This window comes from Muntiacus reevesi, chromosome 4, assembly GCF_963930625.1.
Source record: "Muntiacus reevesi chromosome 4, mMunRee1.1, whole genome shotgun sequence".
Lineage (NCBI taxonomy): Eukaryota > Metazoa > Chordata > Mammalia > Artiodactyla > Cervidae > Muntiacus > Muntiacus reevesi.
In genome coordinates this window covers 162,263,495-162,289,892 of record NC_089252.1, presented here as the reverse complement: position 1 = coordinate 162,289,892, position 26,398 = coordinate 162,263,495, and the positions used below count along the sequence as shown (strand labels likewise).

General features: G+C 39.7%; 1 protein-coding gene across 1 annotated transcript; it reads right to left on the bottom strand.

The window, feature by feature from the left end:
• Nucleotides 1-9: 9 nt before the first annotated feature.
• On the bottom strand, nucleotides 10-13,116 carry TMBIM4 (transmembrane BAX inhibitor motif containing 4). Its single transcript, XM_065934692.1, has 7 exons — nucleotides 12,932-13,116; nucleotides 7,493-7,601; nucleotides 6,422-6,527; nucleotides 5,188-5,221; nucleotides 3,035-3,152; nucleotides 794-839; nucleotides 10-277 (listed from the first exon to the last, which is right to left on the bottom strand). The coding sequence occupies exons 1-7, from the start codon at nucleotides 13,026-13,028 to the stop codon at nucleotides 71-73; spliced, it is 717 nt and encodes a 238-aa protein (XP_065790764.1). The 5' UTR covers nucleotides 13,029-13,116; the 3' UTR covers nucleotides 10-70.
• Between the last annotated feature and the right edge of the window lie 13,282 nt (nucleotides 13,117-26,398).

Genomic DNA, 26,398 nt, shown 5'->3' with positions numbered 1-26,398 from the left:
TTAAAAGTATTTAACAATTATAGCTCAAACTTTATTACTTAATGAATCAGTTTTTACATACTGCTTTCAATCACTTTTTATTAACTGCTTCCAAAACCCGCAGCAGGTGCAAGAAGAGATTGATGATATCCAAATAGAGGTTGATGGCCGCTAATACATACTCTTCAGGTGACAGCCGGTGCATCAGGGAGTGTGTGTCATAGATGATGAATCCGCAGAAGAGGATGGCTCCACCAGCAGCCAAGACCAGCTCCACTGTCTCACTGTAAAACAACAACTAAAGGCAAGACATTACTGTAATAGTTTTATGTTTAAGGACAGCATTAAGAATACTTAAGTTACTTATACGCTACATACATATTTAGTAATTCTGGACAACTTTGAATACAAATGTTAAAAGTAGAAACAGGCAGGGCAGGTCCACTTGTGTTGGATGAAAGGGTGAATGGAGGAACCAATGAATATCCTCCTTTCTATTAAATTACCCACCTGACTTTGAACAGTACCATTCCAAACATAAATTATTTAAAATCTATTTCTTACTCAGAATTACATGCGCCACTTGAAGATTAGCAATTGCAAGTGAGGGCCTCTTTCTATTTCATTTAACTCATTTGTTCATCTTTCTTTCAACCAATAATATTAACATAAGACCTTGATTTTTAAAATATCATTTTAAAATCATTCTACATAAATATGTTCCAGATAATTATAACTAAGTATTCTATAATAACATGTTTCACAGCTTTTTGAGATTATTTGTATTTCAAGATACCATTCTAAAACAACTTACCCTCAAGATTCCTGACAAACACAAAATCCACAAACCAGCAAACAGTCTATAAAAACAAAAATTTTTAATACTTTAGAATATTGTTCCTAACGAAAAACCTTTGTAAACTCATTCAGCATTTTCTGAATAAATAAATCCATCCTGATATTTGCCAAAGAATCACTGAAATGTAAGAATTCTTAAACGTATAATGAATACTGTACAATGCCCAGAAACTGAAAGAACAGCTATCTATCCAACATTTGTTTTTATGGTGTATGACAGTATTAAGAGTATGATTTTTCAGTTGGAATACAAAGAAAATGCTGACATAGCAAAATATCATTAGAAATATCATTTAATTCAGAGAGCTATAAAACTTCTTGAAAATATATAAATTTACCAATGAAGCATAATTGCATTTTTAACCAAATAACAAATTATTCTGTGAACACGCATATCCATTAGAGTTCCCAATGTACACTATTTTATTCTGATGTATTAAAGAACTTAATTTATGCACATAAATTTGCCACTGCTATAATTTTATGAGTTATCATTCATTTTATATATATATAATAAAATTACATATTATATATGTAAGGTATAATTATATGACAAAGGACATCCTATTATCTGAGACTTGGAAGCCCGAATATACATCTGCTGCCTCAGGCCACAAGTACACTGATCAAATTTATGTTCCCTCCTTAAATAAAAATGAGACAAAATATATGAAACAACAGTTTTCAAACAACAAGCAGCACAGGACAATGATTCCTGAGATAAGGGAAACAAAGGTGAGCGCCACAAATGACCCAGCTAGAGTTCCCAGGCAACGGCGCAGGGACAGGAATCCATATGCAGCGTTGTGGTTTCCTGGAGTTGGAGACGAGAATTCAGAGGTCACAGAAGCTAAAGTGGTAAACTCTGCAGGTCCAAGTTCTAGAGGAAGAAAGAGTAATACAGAGAGTTCTGGTGGCATGCGGAGGGTTCTCCTCCAGTCTTCAGCTGAGTGCTTATCAATGCATGGTTGCCACAGTCTGGAGAAAGAGCCGCCAGAGAGAAGCTGGCAAAAAATTCCTCACTCGCTAAAGCCAGGAAGAGTTCTGATTCACACCAGCCAAAGTGGAAAGACCTGAGACATGGGGCTCTGAGTGATCCTCAGGAGGATACTATCTCAAGAGTGGGGCCAAATTAGCCCTAAACTAAAAGCTGTTTTGGATCCAGCTAACAGAGCTTAAAAACAAGCCTCAAAAGGTTCAGACAATTTCCAAAGAACCTAATTGCTTCCTAGAAGAACAGAACCTAACAAATATGCAAAACGGGAAGCAAAAAGAAAAAAATAAAATAAGTAAATATATATATATATATATATATATATATGTATAGCGCTTCTCCTTAAATCAAACTCCATTCTAATACAACTGTTTATGCATCCTGCACAATTGTCAGTGTTGGCTGACCAATTGATATTTTATCCCAGTAGAGACTTCTGATAATCTGGTGGTTGTTCAGTCGCTAAGTCATGCCCAACTCCTTGTGACCCCATGGACTGCAGCATACCAGACCTTCCAGTCCCTTCACTATCTCCACTATCTGGAGAACCAGGAAAAAAGGGGGAAGAAATCAAGTTTTGCGACACTAGACTGCTTGTAAATTTTTAGTGCTGTAACAGGAAAAAAGAACAGAAAATGTTTGGATGATTATGTGCCAAAAGAAAGCCATTGTGAGCTTAGGAAAGATTCTATGCATTCTTACCAAGGTGAGGGCAACACAGTACCATTATCCTAATATAAAAAGGATCATTCCTTATATTAGTTTGAAGAAGGATATAGGTTACTTAAGATGGATCAAAAGATTTAAAGTTCATGCAGGCTTCTCCAGCACCTGGGTCACAATTACCTTGCTTTTGCCACAAAGATGTGGATGGTAACATTTCTAACATTTATGTTAAGATCTAAATAATTCAGGTAAATTTCATACCATTTATAAAGCATGCAAGCCTATAGCCTCTCTAGAAAGCTTAGATTTCAGGGCATTCACTTCCCTTTCAATATACAGGCGAAGCAAAAAACTCCAAGCTATTTTCCATCTCCTATCATGTATGCTCCAGGAGAGTAGGGCCCTAGTACCCAAAGGGATGACTTCTCATTACCTCCATTTTTAAAGTATCCAAAGCTAACAGTATAGCACCTCTCTCAAAACTGGGTAGTATTAGAGATATCTATCTATCATAGCCATGATAAATATATCACTTACCCTGCTCCAAATTTGCTGAAATCTCTCTTAGACTGTAGAGTATATACAGTCAAACCAAGAAATACTGCACAAGTCAGTATGAAAGCTTGCAGGACAACATACACATCATAGAAAGTAACTGTAAAATTACAAAACACTGATTAAAAATACATATAAACAATATAAAAGCTTTTTTCTGTCATATAATAGAAATGTCTTATTTTGTCCTGTACTACTTGCCAATAAAAACAATTAAGAAAAGATTCCTTATTCAGTCTTCAACTCTTGTATGGTAAAACCACACCCATAGTGCAATAAGCAGGCTCCAAAATGTACAACATAGTATTAGTATTAATTGCTCAGTCGTGTCCGACCCTTTGCAACCCCATGGACTGTAGCCTGCCAGGCTCCTCTGTCCGTGGGATTCTCTAGGCAAAAATACTGGAGTGGCTTGCCGTTTCCTCCTCCAAGATACAACATAAGGGGGTCACATTATTATGAAGTTAAAGAAATGGCTAGAAGATAATACACAGCTAGCTGGTTTAGGAGTTTAGGGAATATGGTGAAATTATTTTCACCCATTTCTATCCCAGCTGCAGTTTATCACCATTTGTGGTGACTGTCAACTATGGCTTAAACAATCAATAGTGATGGTTCTGGGTCCTGTGGCTGGTTGGGAATTCCTAGGCAAGAAAAATATTGGGGCTGTCAGGGGTTGTCTGCCATTCACCAGCACTGTAGGGAATAGAAACCAACCACGAATTGCTTTATATTCAAGTCTACATTATCCTGGAGTACATTATTGGGGTTTACTGGATATATATCAAATTTACTTCAGAAATTTTTAAATGACCATCTAGACTGACTATAGCTATTATAATAAAACTGCTTAACATTTTACAGAATACTGAATTATAACCTCTTTAAAGGGAACTGAGTGTTTTGAACTCAAATCCATTTAAGTAATTTTTAATTTGAGGGGGATAAATTATCCAAGTTCCTTCTGTTCCTAAGTAGTTAGACTTTATTTATCCCATGCAGGGTTAAGAAGATGAATGCAGAAAAGATAAAAAATGAAATCACTTTTGCTTCTTCTCAGAAATTTCAGTGTAAGTTCGGGTGGATTCCATCTCTCTCCAACATCCCTTACAAATGGTGGGCACCATAGAGAACAGAGATGGACTTAATAACATCGTAGTAAGGAACTAATAAGTAAATTTTGTATGTTGAGAAATTTCCATGTTGAGAAATTTCAACCCTATTTAGTTTAGTGGTTGTTATTATTTATTTATATTCAGATTCTTTTATAAAAAGAAGAGATGAATTACCAAAAAACATATAGACAAAACAAAACCTAATGAAAAAGTTAAAAACAGTAATGACAAAATAAGAAGAGATAAATATATTAATAGTAAGGATCCACAATTTACTGCTATTGACAGTAACAGTAAATTGTGATCTTTTTTGGTACCCCAGATAAATAATTTTGAAACAATCAGGATTTTTATTGTTAATCACAAAATTTACTTGAGGTATTATTATATAGGGTACATCAAATAATTATAACAGATACTTCCTTTTAAATATTACATATATTTAACACAAAGTACAAAAGAGAAATGACTATTGTTTCTTGTAGTGCCATCTGATGAAATATGAGGATGTAATAAAGTACAGTTCAGGGCAGGCAATTTGAGATACTGAGCTCATGTGATGAAAGAGCATGGTTCCAAACATGTTATTAGTTCTTTTAAGATCCCTTTAAACAAGGAAAAAGATTAGCTATAGTTGTCTTCTTTTTTTTTTTTTTTGGCTGCGCTATGCAGCATGTGAGATTTTTACTGCCCTGATCAGGGATTGAACCCATATCCTCTGCAGTGGAAGGGTGGAGTGATTAACCACTGGATTGCCAGGGAAGTGTCTGATGTTGTCTGTTGGATAAACAAAATGAATGTTCCTATTGTTTTCCTAATTCTTTTCGACTTCCTCTAAAGTCAGTTGAACTATATAAGCATTTACCTTTTGCTTATATTTTAGGAATTCTTCATTCTATGCCACATTTTTGAATATGACATTACATGATGTTAAGCTTTAGCCCCAAACTCTTTTTTACCCAAAAGATTTATCCACATTAAAAAGTTACTGTAATATACAGAAGTACAATTATGGCTTACCAACGAAGGCCACAGTCAGAGATTCCAACAGTGTCTAAGAAAAAGAGACTGAAATTACATAGATGCATGTAAAATTTATACTATGTTAAGAACATATTCTGATTTCCAGGAATTCAAGGTGATTTCATACCCATGATCACATTTTAGCTTCAGAGCAGCCTTTGAAGTATATGGGACATATAATAAGCCCTCCATTAATGAAAATGAGACCTCAGTGTATTAAATGAAAATATTTAGAGTCTCTTCTTTTTTTGACTGTGCGGCACAGTTTGTAATATCTTAGTTCCCCAACCACAGCAGTAAAAGCAATGAGTCCCAACCACAGGACAACCAGGGTATTTCCATGAGAACACATTCCAATTGTGATACCACTACTCCTTAAACTCAACTAGATTTTTCATATCTGTAACAGGGAGATTCTAGAAGTAATATAGAAAATTCTATTTTTCTCACTCTTTATAATGTAAATAAAGATGAAACTGCAAATCACATGCACATTTAAAAAACCTCACTATCTCACACAAACAAACATGGGAAGAAAATAATATTTAGATAGTACTTTGGTGTGGCAGAGTCTTGAAACTGTCTCCCAATATTCTTTTTTTCTTTCTTGGTAATAGAATTTTGCCTAAACATACCCATTCATATTAAGCATTACGTTTTCAGCTTCCCTTGCAGCTAGATCTGCAAGAATCTAGATCTAAAAGCTAGAATATAGTGTGACTATATTCTAGTCAATAGAATGTGAATAGAGAGACATATAACTCTGAGAAGCAAAGAAGTTCGCTCTCTTCCTTTCTCTTTTCATTTTTTAAATAGACAGAATGCAGGTATGGGAGTGAGCCATCTTATTCGATGCAACTTTAGAAATGTCTGAACTATAGCAGTGTCTGGGCCCCTGGCAAGTTCACTAAACAGTCATTCAGATTTTTATATGAAAGAGACGTAAACTATCTTGTTTAAGCCATGTCAAAAGTAGCTGAACCTCATATCCTAAATAAGAGTTAGGGATACTGAGCTTCATCCTCAAGCTTCTTTCTCCTTAATTACATCTTTATTTGCTTACTCTAGTTAGATTTTACCTGATAGACAATTACTATAAAGGTAATGCCTTGATTTTTTAAAAAAACTCATTAATTTGGTTCTGCTACTGTTACATATATGTATGCATTCAAATAAATAAATTTAAAACTCAGGAATAAATGTTAAGGGAAGACACTGTCAAAGTACTTACAAATCCAAAAAGCAGGTATAGGTTAAGGGGATGCTTATGTCTGTTTACAGTTAAGGCTAGAATCAAACCCAAGGATCCAAAGGCCAACACCAAAATTAAGGCAGGACTGAAAGACAAAAAATTAAAAGCATTCTCAACTTAAAAAAATACCATAAATAACATCCAATTTAATAATAAAATTTCTCTATGTGTTCATGAAAGTACAGGAAAAAAAAATTTGGAAGGATCTAAACCAAACTGACCAAAGAAATTATTTTTCCATGGGGAAAATTTGAGGACTGTGAGATGGGAAGGAGCAGGAAGACAAAGAATCTTTCCCACAATGAATGTGGAAAATGTAACCTTTTTACTTCATGAATTTCTATTATATTGAATAATTTTTTCAATTAGCATACTGCCTTTTTTAAAAACTAAAACTCAATAAAGAAAAACTAATAAATAATAAGCAAATTTTATACCTAACTACTTTTTTAGAGCATTTACTATATAGCTGTAACTTAAAGAATTTACTCCAAATAGCAAACTAATAGCTCAAGATTCCCCTTTTGTAAAGGGAGGATAGAAATTATCTACTTCTAAGAAAATATTCATTCTTTACCTTTCCTTTTCTTTAATATAAAGTCTATATTACTCTTACCCATGGAAATAATTATTTTGGAGGTCAAATCTTAAACAAATTAGGGAAGAACCATATGGAACTCCTCTAAAAGGTTTTCAGTGAAATTTTCCTAGCTGTGAACTAACACTAATGTAAATTTAACTTTTCAAGCATGGTCTTGGGCTTTGGGGACAGGGCATAAGTCTAATAAAGACACACACAAAAAATTACATTCAATAAAAATTCTTAATGGAAATGAGGGATTAACTCTATGAAACCAAACTAAAAAGGTTAGCAGTAAATACCATATTGTAGATTATTTTTCTTGTAAAAATTTATTTACAAGAGTTAATGAATCTTTTTTACATTCTAACCTCAAAAGTTAATGAAAAAAAAACTACCTTTGCTCATCTTATGCCCTTTCAGTCACATGCAGTGGCTGAAAATGATTCAGAATCATGTCATTACCTTACCTTTCATGTACAAATGTCCGTATAGAATCAAAGTATAAAAAAATTGCCGATGTCACTGTAGTTAAGAGAACTTGCAGAGAAAGGATGCTGTAGACTTTTCTTAGAAAGGCTGAAAGAGAAAAAAGTTACACATGACTGTTTTCTTTAGCATTTATCAGAGTACAGCAAGATCAGGTTTCTTCTTAGACACATTAAATTACTATGTAAGTTCTTTCTTAAATCTTAGTCCATCAACTGTAACTAAAACTTTTAAAAAAAAAAGCCTCCCAGAAAATAAAAAATTTTGCTAACTATACTCCAGAAAGCATGAGCTTAAAAAAATTAAGTTAATGGACCAGAATACAAATGTTTCTATCAAAATAAAACAAAACCACCGAATGCATATTTGTGCAACATACAACAAAGCAAAGGACTAAAAGCAGAACATGTTTTAAATAATGAAGCTATCTTGAAAGTGAAAAACAGAAATAAAAAGCATATGGTTAGATATAAAATTTAAAAAGAAATCTTAATTTCCAAGCAGTGCAAATGTTCCCCTAAAATGAAACTTCTCCATAAAAGGCAAATAATATATAAACTTACTTTCACTCACCTATTTTTATTTCTCAGTTCTAGTACCTTTGCCTCTAGTTTCTATATAAGAAATTCTTACTTTCAAAATACGTTATTACCAACATCCATAAATCAACTCCAAAGCGCAATGATCTAAAACTATAAGTCTTCTGATACACAGACGACTTCCCAGGTGGTGCCAGTGGTAAAGAACACACCTGCTAATGCAGGAGATGTAAGAGACATGGGTTCGATCCCTGAGTCAGGAAGATCTCCTGCAGAAGGGCATGGCAACCCACTCCAGTATTCTTGCAGAATCCCAGACAGAGGAGGCTGGTGGGCTACAGGCCATAGGGTCACAAAGAGTTCCTCATATTCCTGAAGGATCCTAAACAGACTTCTAATCACTTTATTTTATAGTGATGTCTACTTGCCCTTCACTATTAAGACTATGAAGACTAAAGAGCTCCCTAATAATAGGATAATAATATTCATTTTAAGCTTCCCATTTTAGGACACGACTCAGCATGAGTCCCTAGCACTCAGCCAGGGGATGGCACAGAATGTTGCTATCTAATCGCTAACTCTGGTCCAACTCTCTGACCCTGTGGACTATAGACCGCCAGGCCCCTTTGTCTGTGGGATTTTCCAAGCAAGAGTACTGGAGTGGGTTGCCATTTCCTTCTCCAGAAGATCGTCCCAATCCAAGAATTGAACTCATATCTCATTCATCTCCTGCATTGGCAGGCGGATTCTTTACCTCTGAGCCATCTGGGAAGCCCTTGGCACAGAATAAATACTCATTAAATTTTATTTGCTTTTAAATAAACTTATATTGAATTAATGAAAAGTGAATTTTGCCAGTCAGAGAAAAAGTGTTATTCTGAAACAATAATGGAGTCACATAATTTCCATAGAGCACTGTTCTTAGGCAAGAACAACACTGTGGAATGATTTTTACCCAACAAAAGGTGTGATACTGTCTCTTGACTCTCATGACAATATGCATGCGATAAATGTTCTCTTTGAAAAAAATTCCTACTAAAGACCTCATCCTTCAAGGAACGATGAAGTGCTTTGATGGCATGTCTGCCAAATATCAAGAAGTAAAATAAATATTTTATAAGAATAAGAGAATGTTCATAAATACTAAAGATTTAATCCTTAAAGACCCTCCCATTACATCTTTTTTAAAATATAAGATTATTTATTTATTTTTTGGTTGTGCTGGGTGTACACTGCTGCAAGGGCTTTTCTCTAGTTGCAGTGAGTGGGGGCTACTCTCTAGTTGCATGGGCTTCTCATTGTGGTGGCTACTCTCTCGGGCACACGGGCTTCAGGAGCTGTGGCTCCTGGGCTCCAGAGCACAGGCTCAGTAGTTGTGGTGCACAGGCTTTAGTTGCTCCTCGGCATGTGGGATCTTCCCGGATCAGGATCAAACTGGTGTCCCCTGGATTTCAATGTGGACTTTCAACCACTGGATGCCCAGGGAAGTCCTCTATACTCTTTAAAAATGAGAACTTAAATCCCACAAAAAGTAACATTTGACACCCATTTTGAATAACTAATATAAAAAGTGGCAAAAGATATACATACACACCCACAGAAAAAAATAAAAAATCTGATAAGAAAACAAGTCAAACTGCAATCTTTCAGGGTTTTTTTTTTTTTTTTTTTTTTTGAGTCCTATTTCTGCCTTTCTACTTTTCTGCTTTCTACTTCTACTTCTCCCCTTTCTACTCAACTTGACAGGCTGAAACACTAACTTTTCATCTCTACCCAATCTGTAACCAGCACAAACCTCCCCAAGCCAAAAACGTAGGAGTCACCTCTGATTCCCCTCTCTTTTCCCAATCCATCAACAACTTCTGTAGCTTCTACTTGCAAAGTCACCCACCTCTTTGGCCTCCTTTGCTACATTTCCGGTCAGTCTTACGATCTAGCACCTGCACTGTTACAGTAGCCTTCTAACTGGTCTGCATGCTTTCACTTGTCCCACCTATAGTCCCACAGCTGTCGACAGCTATCTTTTGTAAAGTAATCCGTATCATGTGACTCCCTGCTTAAATATTTTTAATGGTTTCCCTTCTGCTTACAATAAAATTTTAAAATTTTTATGGGGCCTAAAGGCCCTACATGACATTTGCATGCGTGCTCAGTCAGGTCCGCCTCTTTGTGATCGCAGACTACAGCCCACCAGGCTCCTCTGTCCGTGGGCTTTCTCAGAAAAGAATTCTGGAGTGGGTTGCCATTTCCTTCTGCAGGGGATCTTTTGGACTCAGGGCTTGAACCTGTACCTCCTGTATATCCTGCATTGGCAGATGGATTCTTTACCACTGAGTCAACTGGGAAGCCCGTGATTATCATAACTAGGTCATAAAAGGCATGGTAGCTTCCTTAATGGTCTCTCCTGGGTTGCATGCTCTTGAGGAAATCAGCCTACCACACCATGATGCTCAAGCAGCCAATGGAGAAGGTCACATGGCAAGGAATTAACACCTTGTATCAACATTTACATGAGTGGGGTTTCCAATAAGCAGATCTTCAGCTGACTGCAGTCCCAGCTCACATCTTGAGTGGACTCTCCTAAGACACCCTGAGCCAGAACCACCTAGCTATGCCTCTCCCAGATTTCTGATTCTCAGAAACTGTGTGAAGTAATAACTGTTGTTTTAAGCTTCTAAAATTTGGAATAATTTTTATAAAGCAATAGATAATGAATACACCTAGCTAGCGCCTTCTCAACAACACAACTGCCATCTCCTTTAAAAGTTCTTTCCCTGACCATTCCTTAACTAAAATAGCTACTATGCTACTATTCTAGACTCTAGTGTCTATTTCATCACTGTTTCTTTTCTTCAGAGAATTGAACACTGCTAGTAGTCTATTTATTTGCTTAACTCTTTAGGGACTGTCTCCCTTACTCCTCTACCCAAATAATAACTCTAGAGGACTCAAATATTATCTGGTTACTGCTATGTCCTTAATATCAGCAGGGAGCCCAATTAAGTTGTATAAACAAAAGAAAAATGCTCACCTTCACTCACCTGGCTAAAAAAATGTAGATTAAAACAAGATTACATTTTTTACCCACAACAAGAGGCAGTAAACTATGGCTAAGGACCAAACCCAGCACATCACCTGATTTTATAAGTAAAGTTTTCCTGGGCACAGTCACAGCCATTTCTGTGTCCTCTATAGCTTCTTTTCTTGCCTGGATAATTCCATGGACAGAGGGGCCTGGCAAGCTACAATCCATGGGGTTGCAAAGAATCAGACACAACTGTAATTGTATAGCTTCTTTTGCATGACAATGGCAGAATTTTGTAACTGTGCCAGAGTCCTTTATTATGACTCCACAAAGCTGAAAATATTTACTATCTGGCCCTTTGGAGAAAACATTTACTAATCCCTGATCTACCAGACTGCCAGATACTAAGAAGTTTGATGATCTCAGCGCTGGTCAGAGTGCAATAACAGGTACCCTCATGTATTGTTTGCTGGAGAGTCAACAGGTGCAATCTCTTTGGGTAGTTGATGACATCAAATTTTAAATGCACACATTCTTTGGACCTATAATTTCACTGCTAAAAATTTATAGAACAATAATTGGAGAAATTCACAACCATATGGAAGAATGGCCCCTAAAACTCTATTTGAAGGAATAAAAAGAAAGAAAAGTAACAATCTAAATACCCATCAAGAAAGGATGATTAAATAAATTATGGAACATACATATTATAGATGATCACCATAGTTAAAAATAATACGATAAAGCTATAAACATATGTACTGCTATTTTTCAATATGATGCATTAAATAAAAATACAAAGTTGCAGAAATGTAAGAAATAATCACAACATTGTGCTTCTGAGTATAAAACAGTATGTCTTAGTGTTTCAAAAATACAAATACAGTAGACTGCTAAAACAGACTAGTTTAATAGACTATATTACATATGTAACAACTAATTATATAAACTAACTTACTGGCACTATAAGAGCGCTCAAGGTACTGAGCTGTTCAGACTGTACTGTTCAATTCGTAAAAATTTTTGACAGACCAGATACCATTTTAAACTATAGATGCAGTCAGCTTAGTCACAGGTCCAATGACCATGACACAGGTTCCTTTCTGGTAATTTCCTGGTAGAAGTGTGTTTTGTTCTACTGAGATCACACTGGGTGAATTCCCCGATGAGAGCTGTTACCAAGAAAGGAGCCACGATTAGAATTCTCTAAATATATGTCTAAAGCTTAGAATTTTCAGCCCCACACCCTTTTCTCCTGAGAAGAGAGAAGGGCTGAAAATGGAGTTAATGATCAATCATGCCTTCGTGAGGAAGCCACCATTAAACCCCAATAGTATGGGGTATGCAGGGCTTCCAGATGGGTGAACACAGCCTCATACCAGGACACAGAAGCTACAAAGACTGACGAGGACATAGAATCAGCCCTTAAATAAAAAACAGAGAAGCAGATAACTCCATTCAGATATACGTCACAATGATCATATAATAAACGTACTTTCTCGCAAGAAAAGTAACCCAAGTTTCTCTTAACTGAAAGATGCCAAATTCAAGCTAGTGAGGTTTTCAACCCCTTCTCCAGCGAAGACGATAGGATGGACTGTTTCAGGTCTCTGGGAACACAGCTGGGGAACCACCTCGCCTCTCCCTCTGAGCCCCTGCGGAGGGAGAAAGCTCTTCTTCACCCAGCCAGGGGACCGGAAGGAGGAGGGAAGGCTGCCCTCTGAGCCCAAGAGACCGGCGGTATCCCCAGGCCCCAGTCGCGGAGGATGCTCGCCTCAGAAGCCGAAAACTAGCCCGCAGAGGCCGGCGACGCGGCGGGACCGCCAAGGGCGGCCGGGAGGGGCCCGGCGACGTACCCATTCGGATGTGCACGCTGGCGGAGGCCACGCAGCTGCCATAGTTGAAGTCGTCCTCGATGGAGGAGCAGGGGTAGCGGGGGTCAAGGTCCGCCATGTCGACAGAGCACCCCCCAGGGCCCCCGCGGCGCTAAGCGGCCGACGCCAACACAACGGCCTCCAGGCCACTTCCTGAGGAAGCGATACAGCCCCAACTAGCCGAGCGGCCGCGCCCGAGCCAAGCCCCAACCAATCGATGATGTCGCCTCGAACGTTCAGTTCAGTTCCGTTCAGTCGCTCAGTCGTGTCTGACTCTTTGTCACCCCATGGACTGCAGCGTGGCCGGCCTCCCTGTCCATCGCCAACTCCCGGAGTTTACTCAAACCCATGTCCATTGAGTCGGTGATGCCACCCAACCATCTCATCCTCTGTCGTCCTCTTCTCCTGCTTTCAGCCTTTCCCAACATCAGGGTCTTTTCCAATGAGTCAGTTCTTTGCATCAGGTGGCCAAAGTATTGGAGTTTCAGCTTCAGCATCAGTCCTTCCAGTGAACACCCAGGACTCATTTCCTTTAGGATGGACTGGTTGGATCTCCTTGCAGCCCAAGGGACTCTCAAGAGTCTTCTCCAACACCACAGTTCAAAAGCATCAATTCTTCAGAGCTCAGCTTTCTTTATCCAACTCTCACATCAATACATGACTACTGGAAAAACCATAGCTTTGACCAGACGAACCTTTGTTGGAAAAGTAATGTCTCTGCTTTTTAACATGCTGTCTAGGTTGGTCATAACTTTCTTTCCAAGGAGTAAGTGTCTTTTAATTTCATGGCTGCAAACCCCATCTGCAGTGATTTTGGAGCCCAGAAAAATAAAGTCAGCCATTGTTTCCACTGTTACCCCATCTATTTGCCATGAAGTGATGGGACCAGATGCTATGATCTTAATTTTCTGAATGTTGAGCTTCAAGCCAACTTTTTCACTCTCCTCTTTCACTTTCATCAAGAGGCTCTTTAGTTCTTCTTCACTTTCTGCCATAAGGGTGGTGTCATCTGCATGCACAAGCTATGAAATACAAATTAATGTAGTTTTGGTCATTTCTCACATCAGTTTGCATTTAAAACTGGCATTGCACAATATAAGGATCAGAGGTAGGGACTTCCCTGGTGGTCCAGTGGTTGAGAACCCGCCTGCCAGTGCAGGAGACACAGGTTCAAGAGGCAGGTAAGCCCCCGTGTGCCACAAGAGCTGAAGCCCGTACCCTATCGCCCTTGTTTAGCAACACAATGAGAAGCCCAAGCTCCCGCACAGCAACTAGAGAGTAGCCCCTGCTCAGAAAGCCTGCTCACAGCCACGAAGACCTCATGCAGCCAAAAATAAACAATAATCATAAAAATTCTTTTTTAAAAAAGATCAATAGTAAAATTTATGCTAATAACTTTAAATGATATCTTTACTTAAAATGACATTAAATAGCAAGTTAAAAAAATCATGGCAAGTCAAGAAACTACAAAAGAAACAAAAAAGCTTTGTGTTTTAGCACTTTTAATGGGACTTCTCCCTGCATTTGAAACAAGGGGCCCCACATGTTTGTTCTGCACTGGGCCCCACACATTAGGTAGCTGGCTCTGTGAATGCCACTGTAACAGAGAGACCACTTTGGAAAACTGCCAGTGTGTACCAAAGCTGAACATACACAGCAAGGTCTATGACTCAGCAATTCCACTCCAAAGTGGAGTATACACCCAAAAGAAACGCATGCATAGATTTGTAGAAGATGTCCCAAAATACACATAACAGCATTATTCATAATAGTGCAAAACTACAAACAACCCAACCATCCCACTATTAGTAAAATGAACAAAAAATTGTGGCATATTCATATAATTGCATGGTTTCTATAATGAAAATGAAAAAATTACTATTATATGCAACATGAATGAACTTCAAAAACATAAAGTTAAGCAAAAGAAACCAAATACAAAAGAATATATACTATGAGATTCTATGTAAAGTTAAAAAGCAAGCAAAAATAATCTATAGTCTTAAGACATCAGGAAATTATCTTTCAGGAGGAAGAAGGGATAATAATAGGGAGAAGGCACTTAGAAGGACTTCTGGAGTTCTGATAACATTCTACTTTCTGGCTGATTGCACGTGCTTTCTTGTGATAATAGCAAGCTGCTTATACTAAGGGTTTGTGTACTGCTCTGTGTATTATACTAAAATTTTAAATTGTATTTTAAAAAGTGGAAAAAAGTTATTTGCTATCTCTCAGTCTAGATAAGATAGTTATGACAATAAAGCATTTACTTACAGATATGAAATCCAGTGACTCGGTATCCTTTATTTCTTTAAAGCTGCAATTTCAAGAGAAGCACTTTGTAAATAAAGTCATTAAAGAAATTTCAGTGGTTTTATTCGGAATTGAAAGAGACACATGTACCCCAATGTTCATCACAGCACTGTTAAAATAGCCAGGACATGGAAGCAACCTAGATGTCCATCGGCAGACGAATGGATAAGAAAGCTGTGGTACATATACACAATGGAATACTACTCAGCTCTTAAAAAGAATACATTTGAATCAGTCCTAATGAGGTGGACGAAACTGGAGCCTATTATACAGAGAGAAGTAAGTCAGAAAGACAAACACCAATATAGTATATTAATGCATATATATGGAATTTAGAAAGATGGTAACGATGACCCTATATGCGAGACAGCAAAAGAGACACAGATGTAAAGAACAGACTTTTGGACACTGTGGGAGAAGGCGAGGGTGGGATGATTTGAGAGAATAGCATTGAATCATATCATATGTGAAATAGATTGCCAGTCCAAGTTTGATGCAAGAGACTGGGTGCTCAGGGCTGGTGCACTGGGATGACCCTGAGGGATGGGATGGGGAGGGAAGTGGGAGGGGGGATCAGGATGGGGAACACATGTACACCCATGGCTGATTCATGTCAATGTATGGCAAAACCACTACAATATTGTAAAGTAATTAGCCTCCAATTAAAATAAAAAAATAATAATAAAATAAAAATGAATAAATTTCAATGGTTTTAAAGACCTATCTGCATCTCTCCTCTTCCTGCATCTTTCCTCTTCTGTCTCTTCATCTTTCTCCCCTCCTGTTCATCTGTTTGTTCTATCATCTCCAAGCTAAAATCTCTTCTAGATTATTTCCAAACTATAATAATTCTATCCTTATTCCTAGATTGAGAACATTTTTTTCTTTTTTTGGCTTCTAGATAATCTTTGGCATTTGACATTGAAGGAGGTAGGGACTTACACTACTACTATCTTCGATTTTTTTTTTAGAGAGAGTTTTATCTTTGACTCAAGTTTAGGGGCCAGAATAGGGTTCACAAATTTCAAGAATTACAGAAAAAGTCCCTGGGCTTTTAGAGCGAAATAAATTTGAGTCTGAATCCTAGCTCAATCACTCACTAACTTTCAAGCAACCCAAACGTACATCTCCAGGCACAGACTTTTTCTACCGTTAAGCTAAGAATGAGAACACTTAAACTGTGTTGCTGGAGGATTCACGTCTGTAAAGTTGGAGACGACACAGAGAAAGCATTCAGCTCGGTGAGAGCAGGTGCTGTGCTGTCTCTCCCTCACTGAACCTAAACAGGTGGGATCTGACAACTACTGAGGAATGGGGAGAATGTCAGGAGGGAGGAAGAGCAAGCACTAAGAATGGCCCGAGGTAAAAATAAACACAACCACCATGAAACAGACTTTAAAGAAACTTGAATAATACAACTTCAGTATGTCATTGAAAGTCACTAAGGAAGTAATGTGATGAAAACTCTGTTTAAGGGAGATTATTTTGGAAATAAGCTGGATTGGGAGAAAGCTGGGCTAGAGGCAGCACGGCTTTGAGGTTAAGTCTGTTTCCTCATCCGTAAGGAGCAGATGGCATTGATGCCTACTGTAAGGAGTCCTTGTGTGAGTACTTATTGTGCTCGTGCTTAGTTGCTCAGTCCTGTCCTGCTCTTTGCGACCTCCTGGACTGGAGCCCGTCAGGCTCCTCTGTCCACGGGATTCTTCCAGCGAGAACACTGGAGTGGGTTGCCATTTTCCTCCTCCAAGGGATCTTCCTGACCCAGGGATTGAACCCTCATCATCTCATGTGTCTCCATATATATGTGTGTAGTATAATAAAAAAAATGTATTTTGTTTTTGTTACTGGGTCTTGGCACAGAGTTTCAAAAAACCTTGGAATCTCAGATCAGAGTATCTGTTGTTATTCAGAGACCCCCTTTCCAACATATCTGAATGTAAGGTAACTCACAAGGTGACTTACAATGGACCTTGAGATAGTTACAAGGAAGGGGCTGGCCATTCTGGAAAGATCTAGTCTGTGACTAGAGACTTGGAACTTTCAGCCACACCCTCATAGATCTTGAATTCAATCAAGTGGTTGATGATTTAGCCAATCATGCTTATGTGACAAAACCCTAGATATAAACTAAGAAGTAGTGAGGCTCTGGGAGCTTGCTGGTTGATGAAAGGATCCATGTGCTGGGAGGATATACACCTGGAGGCAGCAAGGAAGCAAAGGACCCTTCCAGACCTTGTTATGCTATTCACCTCTTTATCTTACTATTCATTGCTTCCTTTTTAATAAAATGGTCACCATAAGGATAGTACTTTCCTGACTTCTGTGAGTCATTCTAGTGAATTATCAAATTGGGACAAAGAGTGGATTCTGGGAATCCTCAAGTACATAGCCAAACAGGCAGAAGAACAGGCAGCTTGGGGATACCTGAGACTTGCAACTGGCATCTAAAGTCATGCAGGACTGAGCCCTTAACTTAAAGGACCTGTTATTAACTCTGGGTAATTAGTGTCAGAAATGAAGGCCTTTGACCTTAACTTGTGGGGTCCATGCTAACTCTAGCAGTGAGTATTAGAATTAGACTGAACAGTAAGACAGTTGGGATAAGCATGTTGTAGTTGGAACACAGATGTAAATTACTGACACGGTGCCCAATACAGGCTATTGGTGCTCAATAAATGATAGCTGTAATTATTTGCAAGAGGCAAGGTCATCACTTTTTTCATTCATTAGGCATTTATTGAGCAGTATGCAAAGTGCAAAGTACCCAGAGATGACTAGAACTCCCCCACTACACCCCAACCCTCAACAAGCCCACAGGGGAATAACAACAACAAAAAAACATGATGATGGAAATAAGTGCTGAGTGTTATGGAACCAAAAAATAACTGATTAACTTTAGGGAGGTTAGAAATGGCTTCACAGAGTATCTTAGCTTGCTAGGGCTGCTGTAACAAATTACCACAAACGGGCTTAAAACAGTAGAAGTTTCTTTTCTCACAGTTCTGGAGGCTAGTCAAGGTGTGCTCAGGGTTAGTTCCTCTAGAGCAGGGGTCCCCAACCCCTGGGGCTATGGACCAGTACTGGTTCACGGTCTGTTAGGAACTGGGCCACACAGCAGGAAGTGAGTGGTGGGCAAGTGAGTGAAGTTTCATCTGTATTTACAGCTGCTCCCCATCACTCACAGCACCAGATTCTCAGAGGATCATGAACTCTACTGTGAACTGTGCATGTGAGTGAGTGAGATTGCAAGCTCCTTATGAGAATCATTTAGAAACCATCCACTGCCACCCCAGTCCATGGAAAAATTGTTTTTCATGAAACTGGTCTCTGGTGCCAAAAAGACTGGGGATCACTGCTCTAGAGGCTCTTAAAGAGAAATCTGTTCCGTGCTTCTTCATTGATCCCTGGTATTTACCAACAACCCTTGGATTTTCTTGGCTTGTGGCTGTATCATTTCAGTCTCTGCCTTCATTGTCTAGGCCCTCTACTTTCTGTGTCTCTATGTCTAAATCTCCCTCTTCTTATAAGACACCAATCACTGGATTAAGGGCCACCCTCATCTGGTATGACCCTGTCTTGACTGCATCTGCAAAGACGTTATTTCCAATTACAGTCACATTTAGAGGTATCAAGGTTTAAGATTTAAACACATATTTTGGGATTACACAAGCCAATTCACAACATAGAGGTGGGGACTTTTAAGTTGCTCTTATTGGATAAGTAGGAGTTCACCTGACAGGAGATACTAAAAAACTAAAAAAATACAAACATGAAATAACTGGTAAACACAAATTGAAAACAAGACAGACACTTACGGGTGACATTATAGAAGCATAAGATTCGGTGACTTATTGAATATAGGCACAAAGTACGATGTCTGACACAGTAGATGCTGAGAAAATTCCTCTGAACAAATCAATCTAAATTACTAAGAGTTCCGTTGGCTTATTTCACCAGAAACAAGGAAACGGATTTTTCAGGAAGTGATCTGTTTGGGACATGCTGATTTGAGATGAAAGCAAAAACAAAAAACAAACAAAAAAAAAACTGAAATGAAATAAATACTGGAGACAGGAGTGAGAAAGGAGACTGCAGGGTGGACCAGGACTGAAGACATAAATATGAGTGTGGTCCACATAGAGATAATAGATGAAAATGAGATTATATGAAATCTCTAAGACCTGGAATAAAAAGATTCAAGAATTCAGTCTGTGGGTACATATTACAGGCTAGAGAAGTGTCAGTTAGGAAAACAGAAGAAACCATCAGGAATATACAAAGAGAATACCAAGCATCATCATAGAGGGGGAAAAAGACCAAAATTTAAGAAAGATGCTCTGAAAAAAAAAAAAAGAAAGATGCTCTGATGAGGGACTGATGCTATGAAACTGTCAGAATAAGCACAGAAGCTATTTATCTGGAAAATTACTACATGCTGGGTATTTTCATATACAGACTTGTTATTGCTTTCATTATCAAGGCACCAGATTAAAATCCAAGCTTTCATTTTTCCCTCAAAAGTTCAAAACAATGAAATAAATTCAGAACGAAAGGAACTATGACCACTATGAAAGGCTAGGTGATGCGGATAACTAATTAACAAACTGTTGTTAGGACGTGTACTCTGGAGCCTGGATGATGTGATGTCGTCTCTTACGTGAACTTATGTACAGAGAGTTTATTATGAACTGAAGTCTGTGTCATTCCCCCACCCCAGTTTATATGTTGAAGACCAAACTCCCAGTATGGCTGAGTTCGGAGAAGGAGTTTCTAAGGAAGTAATTAAGCTTAAATGAGGTGGTAGGTGTGTTGGAGAATGGAGGAGATGAAAAGTATCCACTGAGCTGAGAAGGCATCTTGAGACTGAAAAGTGAGTCAGGCAGCTTCATACAATCGATGGATGAGTTTATTACAGGGTAACTTACCCTCAGGGTGGGATCAGTGGGACAACCGTCTGAAAGTATTCAAAGCCGCACTCCACACAGCTGAGAGGCCACTGAGACAGTTCTATAGGGCATGGGGGTAGATGCTTGGAAACAGGACGTGAACTCATAAATCAAGATTTATAGCACTGGGAGGACCCAGAGGAGTCGGGTGGATAGGGAGGTGGGAGGGGGGATCGGGATGGAGAATACGTGTAACTCTATGGCTGATTCATGTCAATGTATGACAAAACCCACTGCAATGTTGTGAAGTAATTAGCCTCCAACTAATAAAAAAAAATTAAAAAAAAAAGATTTATAAACGGGTAACTAGCCTTGTGGACACAGAAAATAAGTCAGCAACAGTCCTCATCATTGTTTGGAGACTAACAGAGCATAGAGGCCATCTGGACCTAATGATCACTAAACAATATCTACTAACTACAAAAGCAGAAAAGAGATTCACTAGTACGGCCCTGGGTAGGGTCAGTGGAAGGACAGGAGGAACTGAACAGGCCCAAGATGGCCCAGTTTTACTAAGAGTCATATAGGGTGGGGCCCTGATCAGACAGATTAGTGTCCTTCTAAGAAGTGACACCAGAATGTCATCTCTCTCCTCCTCTTCCCCTCTTTCTCTCTGTGTATAAGCAAGAGCCCAGCAAAGGCTATCTACAAGCCAGGAGGAGCACTCTTACCAGAAACTCAACCCCTCGGACACCTTGAACTTGTAGCCTGTGTAGCTGTGAGAAAATAAAATTTCTGTTATTTAAATGACACAGTCTGTGGTACTAAATGCCAGCTCAAACAGACTTCATAAAAGGGATTCCCTGAGGGGACAGCGAGAAAAAGGGAGCCAACTCCTAGAGTGGGAAAAACAAACAAGATTGATGCTACAACTTGACAAGGAAATTTTGGAAATCTTGAATGAGGCTGGGGAGGGGGAGGATTTTTTTCAACAAATAGCCTCCAGGGTTCTTACACCCAGCAGCTGTTTTGCCGTCTGCAAAGCGCAGGGGTTGGGTTAGGATCTCTAAGCCCTTTTCCAGTCTCAAGTTGCAAACAATCTGAGCAGATATTTTACTGCAAGTGAAAAAATTTTGCCATGACCCCAGATTTTTTTCACATTTGAAGTTCTTCTAAGGATAAATAAATGTTTCAAAAATAGAATGTTAGCAAATATTGAAATTATCATGAAAATCCCTTGACTGAAAACTATTCAATTATAAAAATCAGACTTTTAGAAGTCAGTGGTGACTAGGCAAAAGTTATTACAGAAATATATTCTGGGATGAAAAATACTATGAAAAAAATACTATGATTTAAAAATGAAAGAGTCAAATAGGATGAATCATAAAAGTGTTGGAAGAGGGACTTCCCTGGTGGGTTCAGTGGCTAAGACTGCACTTCCAATGCAGGTGGTCTGGCTTTGGTCCCTGGTCAGGGAACTAGACCCCATACGCTGCAACTAAAGATTATTCATGCCACAACTAAGACCCAGTGCAGCCAAGTAAATAAATAAACATTTTTTTAAGTGCTGGAATAAATTATTTTCTATAGTTGGGGGTCTTCTAATCACAGAAATAATACATGCCAACTTTAGTAAGTTTGGAAAACACAAAGAGAATAAAATCCCCCAAACCCTATCAACCCTAAAAGGATAATTGTTAACATTTTAGTGTATATCATGTTGTGAAATAATAGATTTTTAGAAAAATGTTTTGATACTTTTTGAAAAGGCTGAGTTATATGACAATGTAAGCCTAATGTTCTTTAAAAATACAGAGAGAGAGAAAAAGAAACCTGGGGGAATAATTATTGCATGTTATTTTCACAAGGTCATTTTGATGAAAGCCCAAGAAACCACTGAACTTCCGCTTTTTAAAATTATCAAGTTAATGAGCACTACGAACATTCCCACCCCATTACTGATCTTTACCCTATTCCTGAACCCTGGGGCACCTATGACCCTCTAGGATAAGGCTCAGGGACGGGATGAAGCTCAAACATGGGACAGATGAGTGATCTTTGTCTTAAAGTTCTGAAACCAGAAAACCCCCCATAACCCACAAGCCTGGGTGTCCTTTGAACATCCAGCCCTAGAGATACTGAGCAGATAGCTGTCGCCGAGGTAGTTGTCTCATACATATGAAGCGCTGCTATGCGCCTCACTCACTTTCTCTCTCACTTGTTTTCAGATTTCTGAGGCTCTGATGCCTGTGCTCACCGGGACTTCACCACTGATGACACCCCGCATCTACGCCGCTGTCACTCTGGCCGTCAGGGTCTCCCTTAGCATCTCTGTCTGTTCATCTTTGCAGTGCATTACTCTCTTACCTCCAGCTGCGGAGGAAACACTTTCTTCTTCTAACATCCAAAACTTGAGGGAGAGGGTGGAGCTGGAGAGCATTCTGTGGCGAAGGGCTAGGTCACAGCATGAAGCAGTTCTGAGGTTTCACCACAGCCCTCTTCACTTGAAAGCATGTATGCTGGCAGTGGGTCTGGGTCTGGCTGGATCTCACATGCACGCCTAGGACTTCACGTTCCTTCCACCCCCACTGCCAGAATCATTCTCCACTAACATTCTCTCTCAGGGGCTCAGTTGTCTCTCTCTGCAATCCAGTTTCATGCTCATCTCACATTCCACAGCTCTAGCTGCATATGTCCATTTGAGCTCCAGTTTTGCATAGAGGTTAGAGGTTTTACAGGCCTTCAGCAAAATCAGGGAGTATTACCAAATGTCTGTTCAGTGACTCAATGAGGATGCATTCAGCTGCAAATGACAAGGTCCCTGGTGTAAAAAGTGATCTAATAAGGGAATTTATGTCATATAAGTCCATGAGCAGGACATTCTCCAGGCATAGAACAAATGAGCTGGTTAATGACCTTATTAAGGTCATTCTCTCACCAGACCATCCCTAGGACTGATGTCACTCTATTTCTGTGTGGTTACAAAATGGTTCCAGAGACGGCCAGAGCTGCCATTTGTTCTTATTTCAGATCAAGAGAGGTCGAGAGAGAGAAATCTGAATGAGATTTTGGTCCCCCAAGCCATAAATTGTTGCCAGTTCCAGTCACATGCCAGCCTAAATCTGAGTACAAGGACCAAAGCAATTTTAAATACAGAGATCAGGGTAGACCGGAGGCATAGGGGAAGAGCATACCAGGCAAGAGAACAGCAAATAAAAAGGGCTCTACTCGGGGATTCTGCCTGCTGTGTTCCAGGACCAGCCAGGAATCAGTGTGGCTATGTGGCATGAACAAGGACACACGTCACAGGGTAACAGGGTGGAGGGTGAGTGGCAGAGAGAATGTAGCTCATAGGAAGAATCTGACTTTCTTCTGACTGAAATTAGAAGCCGTTGTTGGTTTCTGAACAGAGAGACATGATCAGATTTGATTTAAAAGGATCAGGCTGGCTGCAGTGTTGAGAAAAGCCTGCAGGAAGCGATTAGTGAAAACTACTTTTAGTTAGGAGACAACTACAGTGATCTGGACAAGACATCGTGATGACTCGGACCAGGGTGGCAGCTGTGAAAGTGGAAAAAATGTATATTCTGAATTGTGCCAACAGAATCTGCTGGTGGACTGGACATGGGTTGTGAAGAAACAGAGGAGCCAAGGATGACTCTATAGTTTTTGGTTCAAGCAACTGGAAGGATGGTGTAATCTAGATGAGGAACAGTATCGAAAGGTAGGTTCAGGAGGCATGATCGAGGGTTCAGTTTTGGACCGAGTCTGAAGTTGAAGAGAGATGTCTAGGCTAAACAAGTACATTTGGCAGACCTGGGTAGATAGTTGGTGTTTAAAGCCTCTGAATTGGCTGAGCTCACAAAGGGAGTGGGTGTCAATAGAGAGAACTATGGACTGAGCCCTGGGGTGCTCTGACATTAAGAGTTAAGAGAACATGGAAGCAACCAAGATGTCCATCAACAGATGAATCGATAAAAAATTGGTACATATATACAATGGATAAAGAAGTTGTGATACATATATACAATGGATAGGGATCCCCTGGTAGCTCACCTGGTAAAGAACCTGCCTGCAATGCAGGAGACCCTGTTTTAATTCCTGGGTTGGGAAGATCCCCTGAAGAAAGGATAGGCTACCCACGCCAGAATTCTTGGGCTTCCCTGGTGGCTCAGACGGTAAAGAATTCACCCGCAATGCAGGGGATCTGGGTTCAATTCCTGGGTTGGGAAGATCCTATGAAGGAGGGCGTGGCAACCCACTCCAGGATTCTTGCCTGGAGAACCCCCACAGACAGAGGAGCTTGGCGGGCTACAGCCCATGGGGTGGCAAAGAGTTGGACACGACTGAGCAACTAAGCACAGCGCAGAGCTGATCCAGTAAACAGTGAGAAATTGCTGATTTTGTAGATGATGAGAACAGCGGTCTTTAATGTCTAGGAGTATGGGCAGGAGATAGGATCTATTGCCCAAGTGAAGGGATTAGATTTAGGAGCCTAGATAATTAATTCATGAAAAAGGCTGGGGAGAGGGGAGTGTATTTTGCTACAGATACTGGTAGGTAGGTAGGTATGTGGTAATGAGATTCTGCGGAAGTTTTCTCCTGATGCATCAGTGCTCTCAAGCTCATTTGTTGAGCATGAGGATGGGAGAGAAGGTGATGGGATTGAGAAGAGAGATGGCATAAACCGGCTGCCAAGGAGTTCATAAGAGTAAATGAAATAAAAGCACAGATGTGACTTCCTGGCAGCATAAAGAACCCACGTGAGGGCCAAGGCTTTGATTTTAAATTGTGTCCTACTAACAGGGTTTTCATTGCCCCTCCCCCTCCCAGCTACATTCAGGTGTATGGGTAGAGCCCAAAATTGGAAAATTGGATTCAATAGGGATGCTAGATTTGCCAAGGGAGTTCAACACAGTGACGGGGGAGCAAGAGTAGAGAGAGCATGTGCAAGGGAGGGACTATAATAATTGAGCGTGAACTTTATGGATAAAGAGAAAGGTGAGAACACTAAGAGGGTGGGGCCAGAGAAGAAGTGGCAAGATATTGGATTTGATATTCTGGTGAGGGTAGGGATTGTTCGGGTCAGGGTACTACAGGATAGATGTGATCAGAGAACAGATTCTTTAAGTAGCATTTACAGACACAGTGCAGTTATTGATAATGACAAGTTCTAGGGGATGAATTAAGTGGCTGAAATAGCGTGAAGGAGAAAATTACTGATGGAGAAGACATATCAAGGAACTGAGAGTTCAGGATACTAGAAAGATTATCATCTATTCTACATGTATTTTAAATCACCAAGGATTAAGAAGAAATTAGCATTGGAAAAAAACTACAGTAGACCAGAGCTATCTAGTTGAAAAAGGACGAGGAGAAATTGAGATGGGGGAGAGCAGTGGATGATAGCAACATTGAAGAGTAGCAGTCATACAACCCGATGAAATAAAGTTCAAAAGTCAAAGGCAGTTTTGAGGAACAGGGAGGGAGCATGGTCCGATACTAACTGCCAATACTGAAAATAAAAGACATTTCACATAATCTCTATCGATTTCCCATAATCCCGCTTTCACGTACAATTCTTGATTCTCTGTAAATCAGACGCTCTGGCAAAGCAGGCCTTGCAGACTGCTTCACTGAGCCACAGCAAATTCCTGGCTCCTTGGCGTATTCGAATTTGGCTCTTCGGTTCCAGCAATTCAAGAGCGACTAGATACTTGATCGCCTCTACTAGCCACTGTTGCTGAGCTTATTCAGGCAGCCCCTTCGAGGAATATAGGGCTTCTTAAGTGCGTGCAGATTGACAGGAAAACTTTTGCCATTTGAACATTGAAAAAGGGGGTAGAGAAACTCTTGACCAAACGATTTTTTTTTCCATCTTTTACCAATTTTCAAGCATATTTTGTGGAATACTTAAGTTGAGAAAGACTTCGAAATTAAGGCAGCTATCAAACGATGGTGCGTTATCACGATTGACCCCTACTGCTGCTAAGTCGCTCAGTCGTGTCTGACCCTGTGCGACCCCATAGACGGCAGCCCACCAGGCTCCCCCGTCCCTGGGATTCTACAGGCAAGAACGCTGGAGTGGGTTGCCATTTCCTTCTCCAGTGCATGAAAGTGAAAAGTGAAAGTGAAGTCGCTCAGTCGGGTCCGACTCTGTGCGACCCCATAGACGGCAGCCCACCAGGCTCCCCCGTCCCTGGGGTTCTCCAGGCAAGAACGCTAGAGGGCGTCATTCACAAACCCT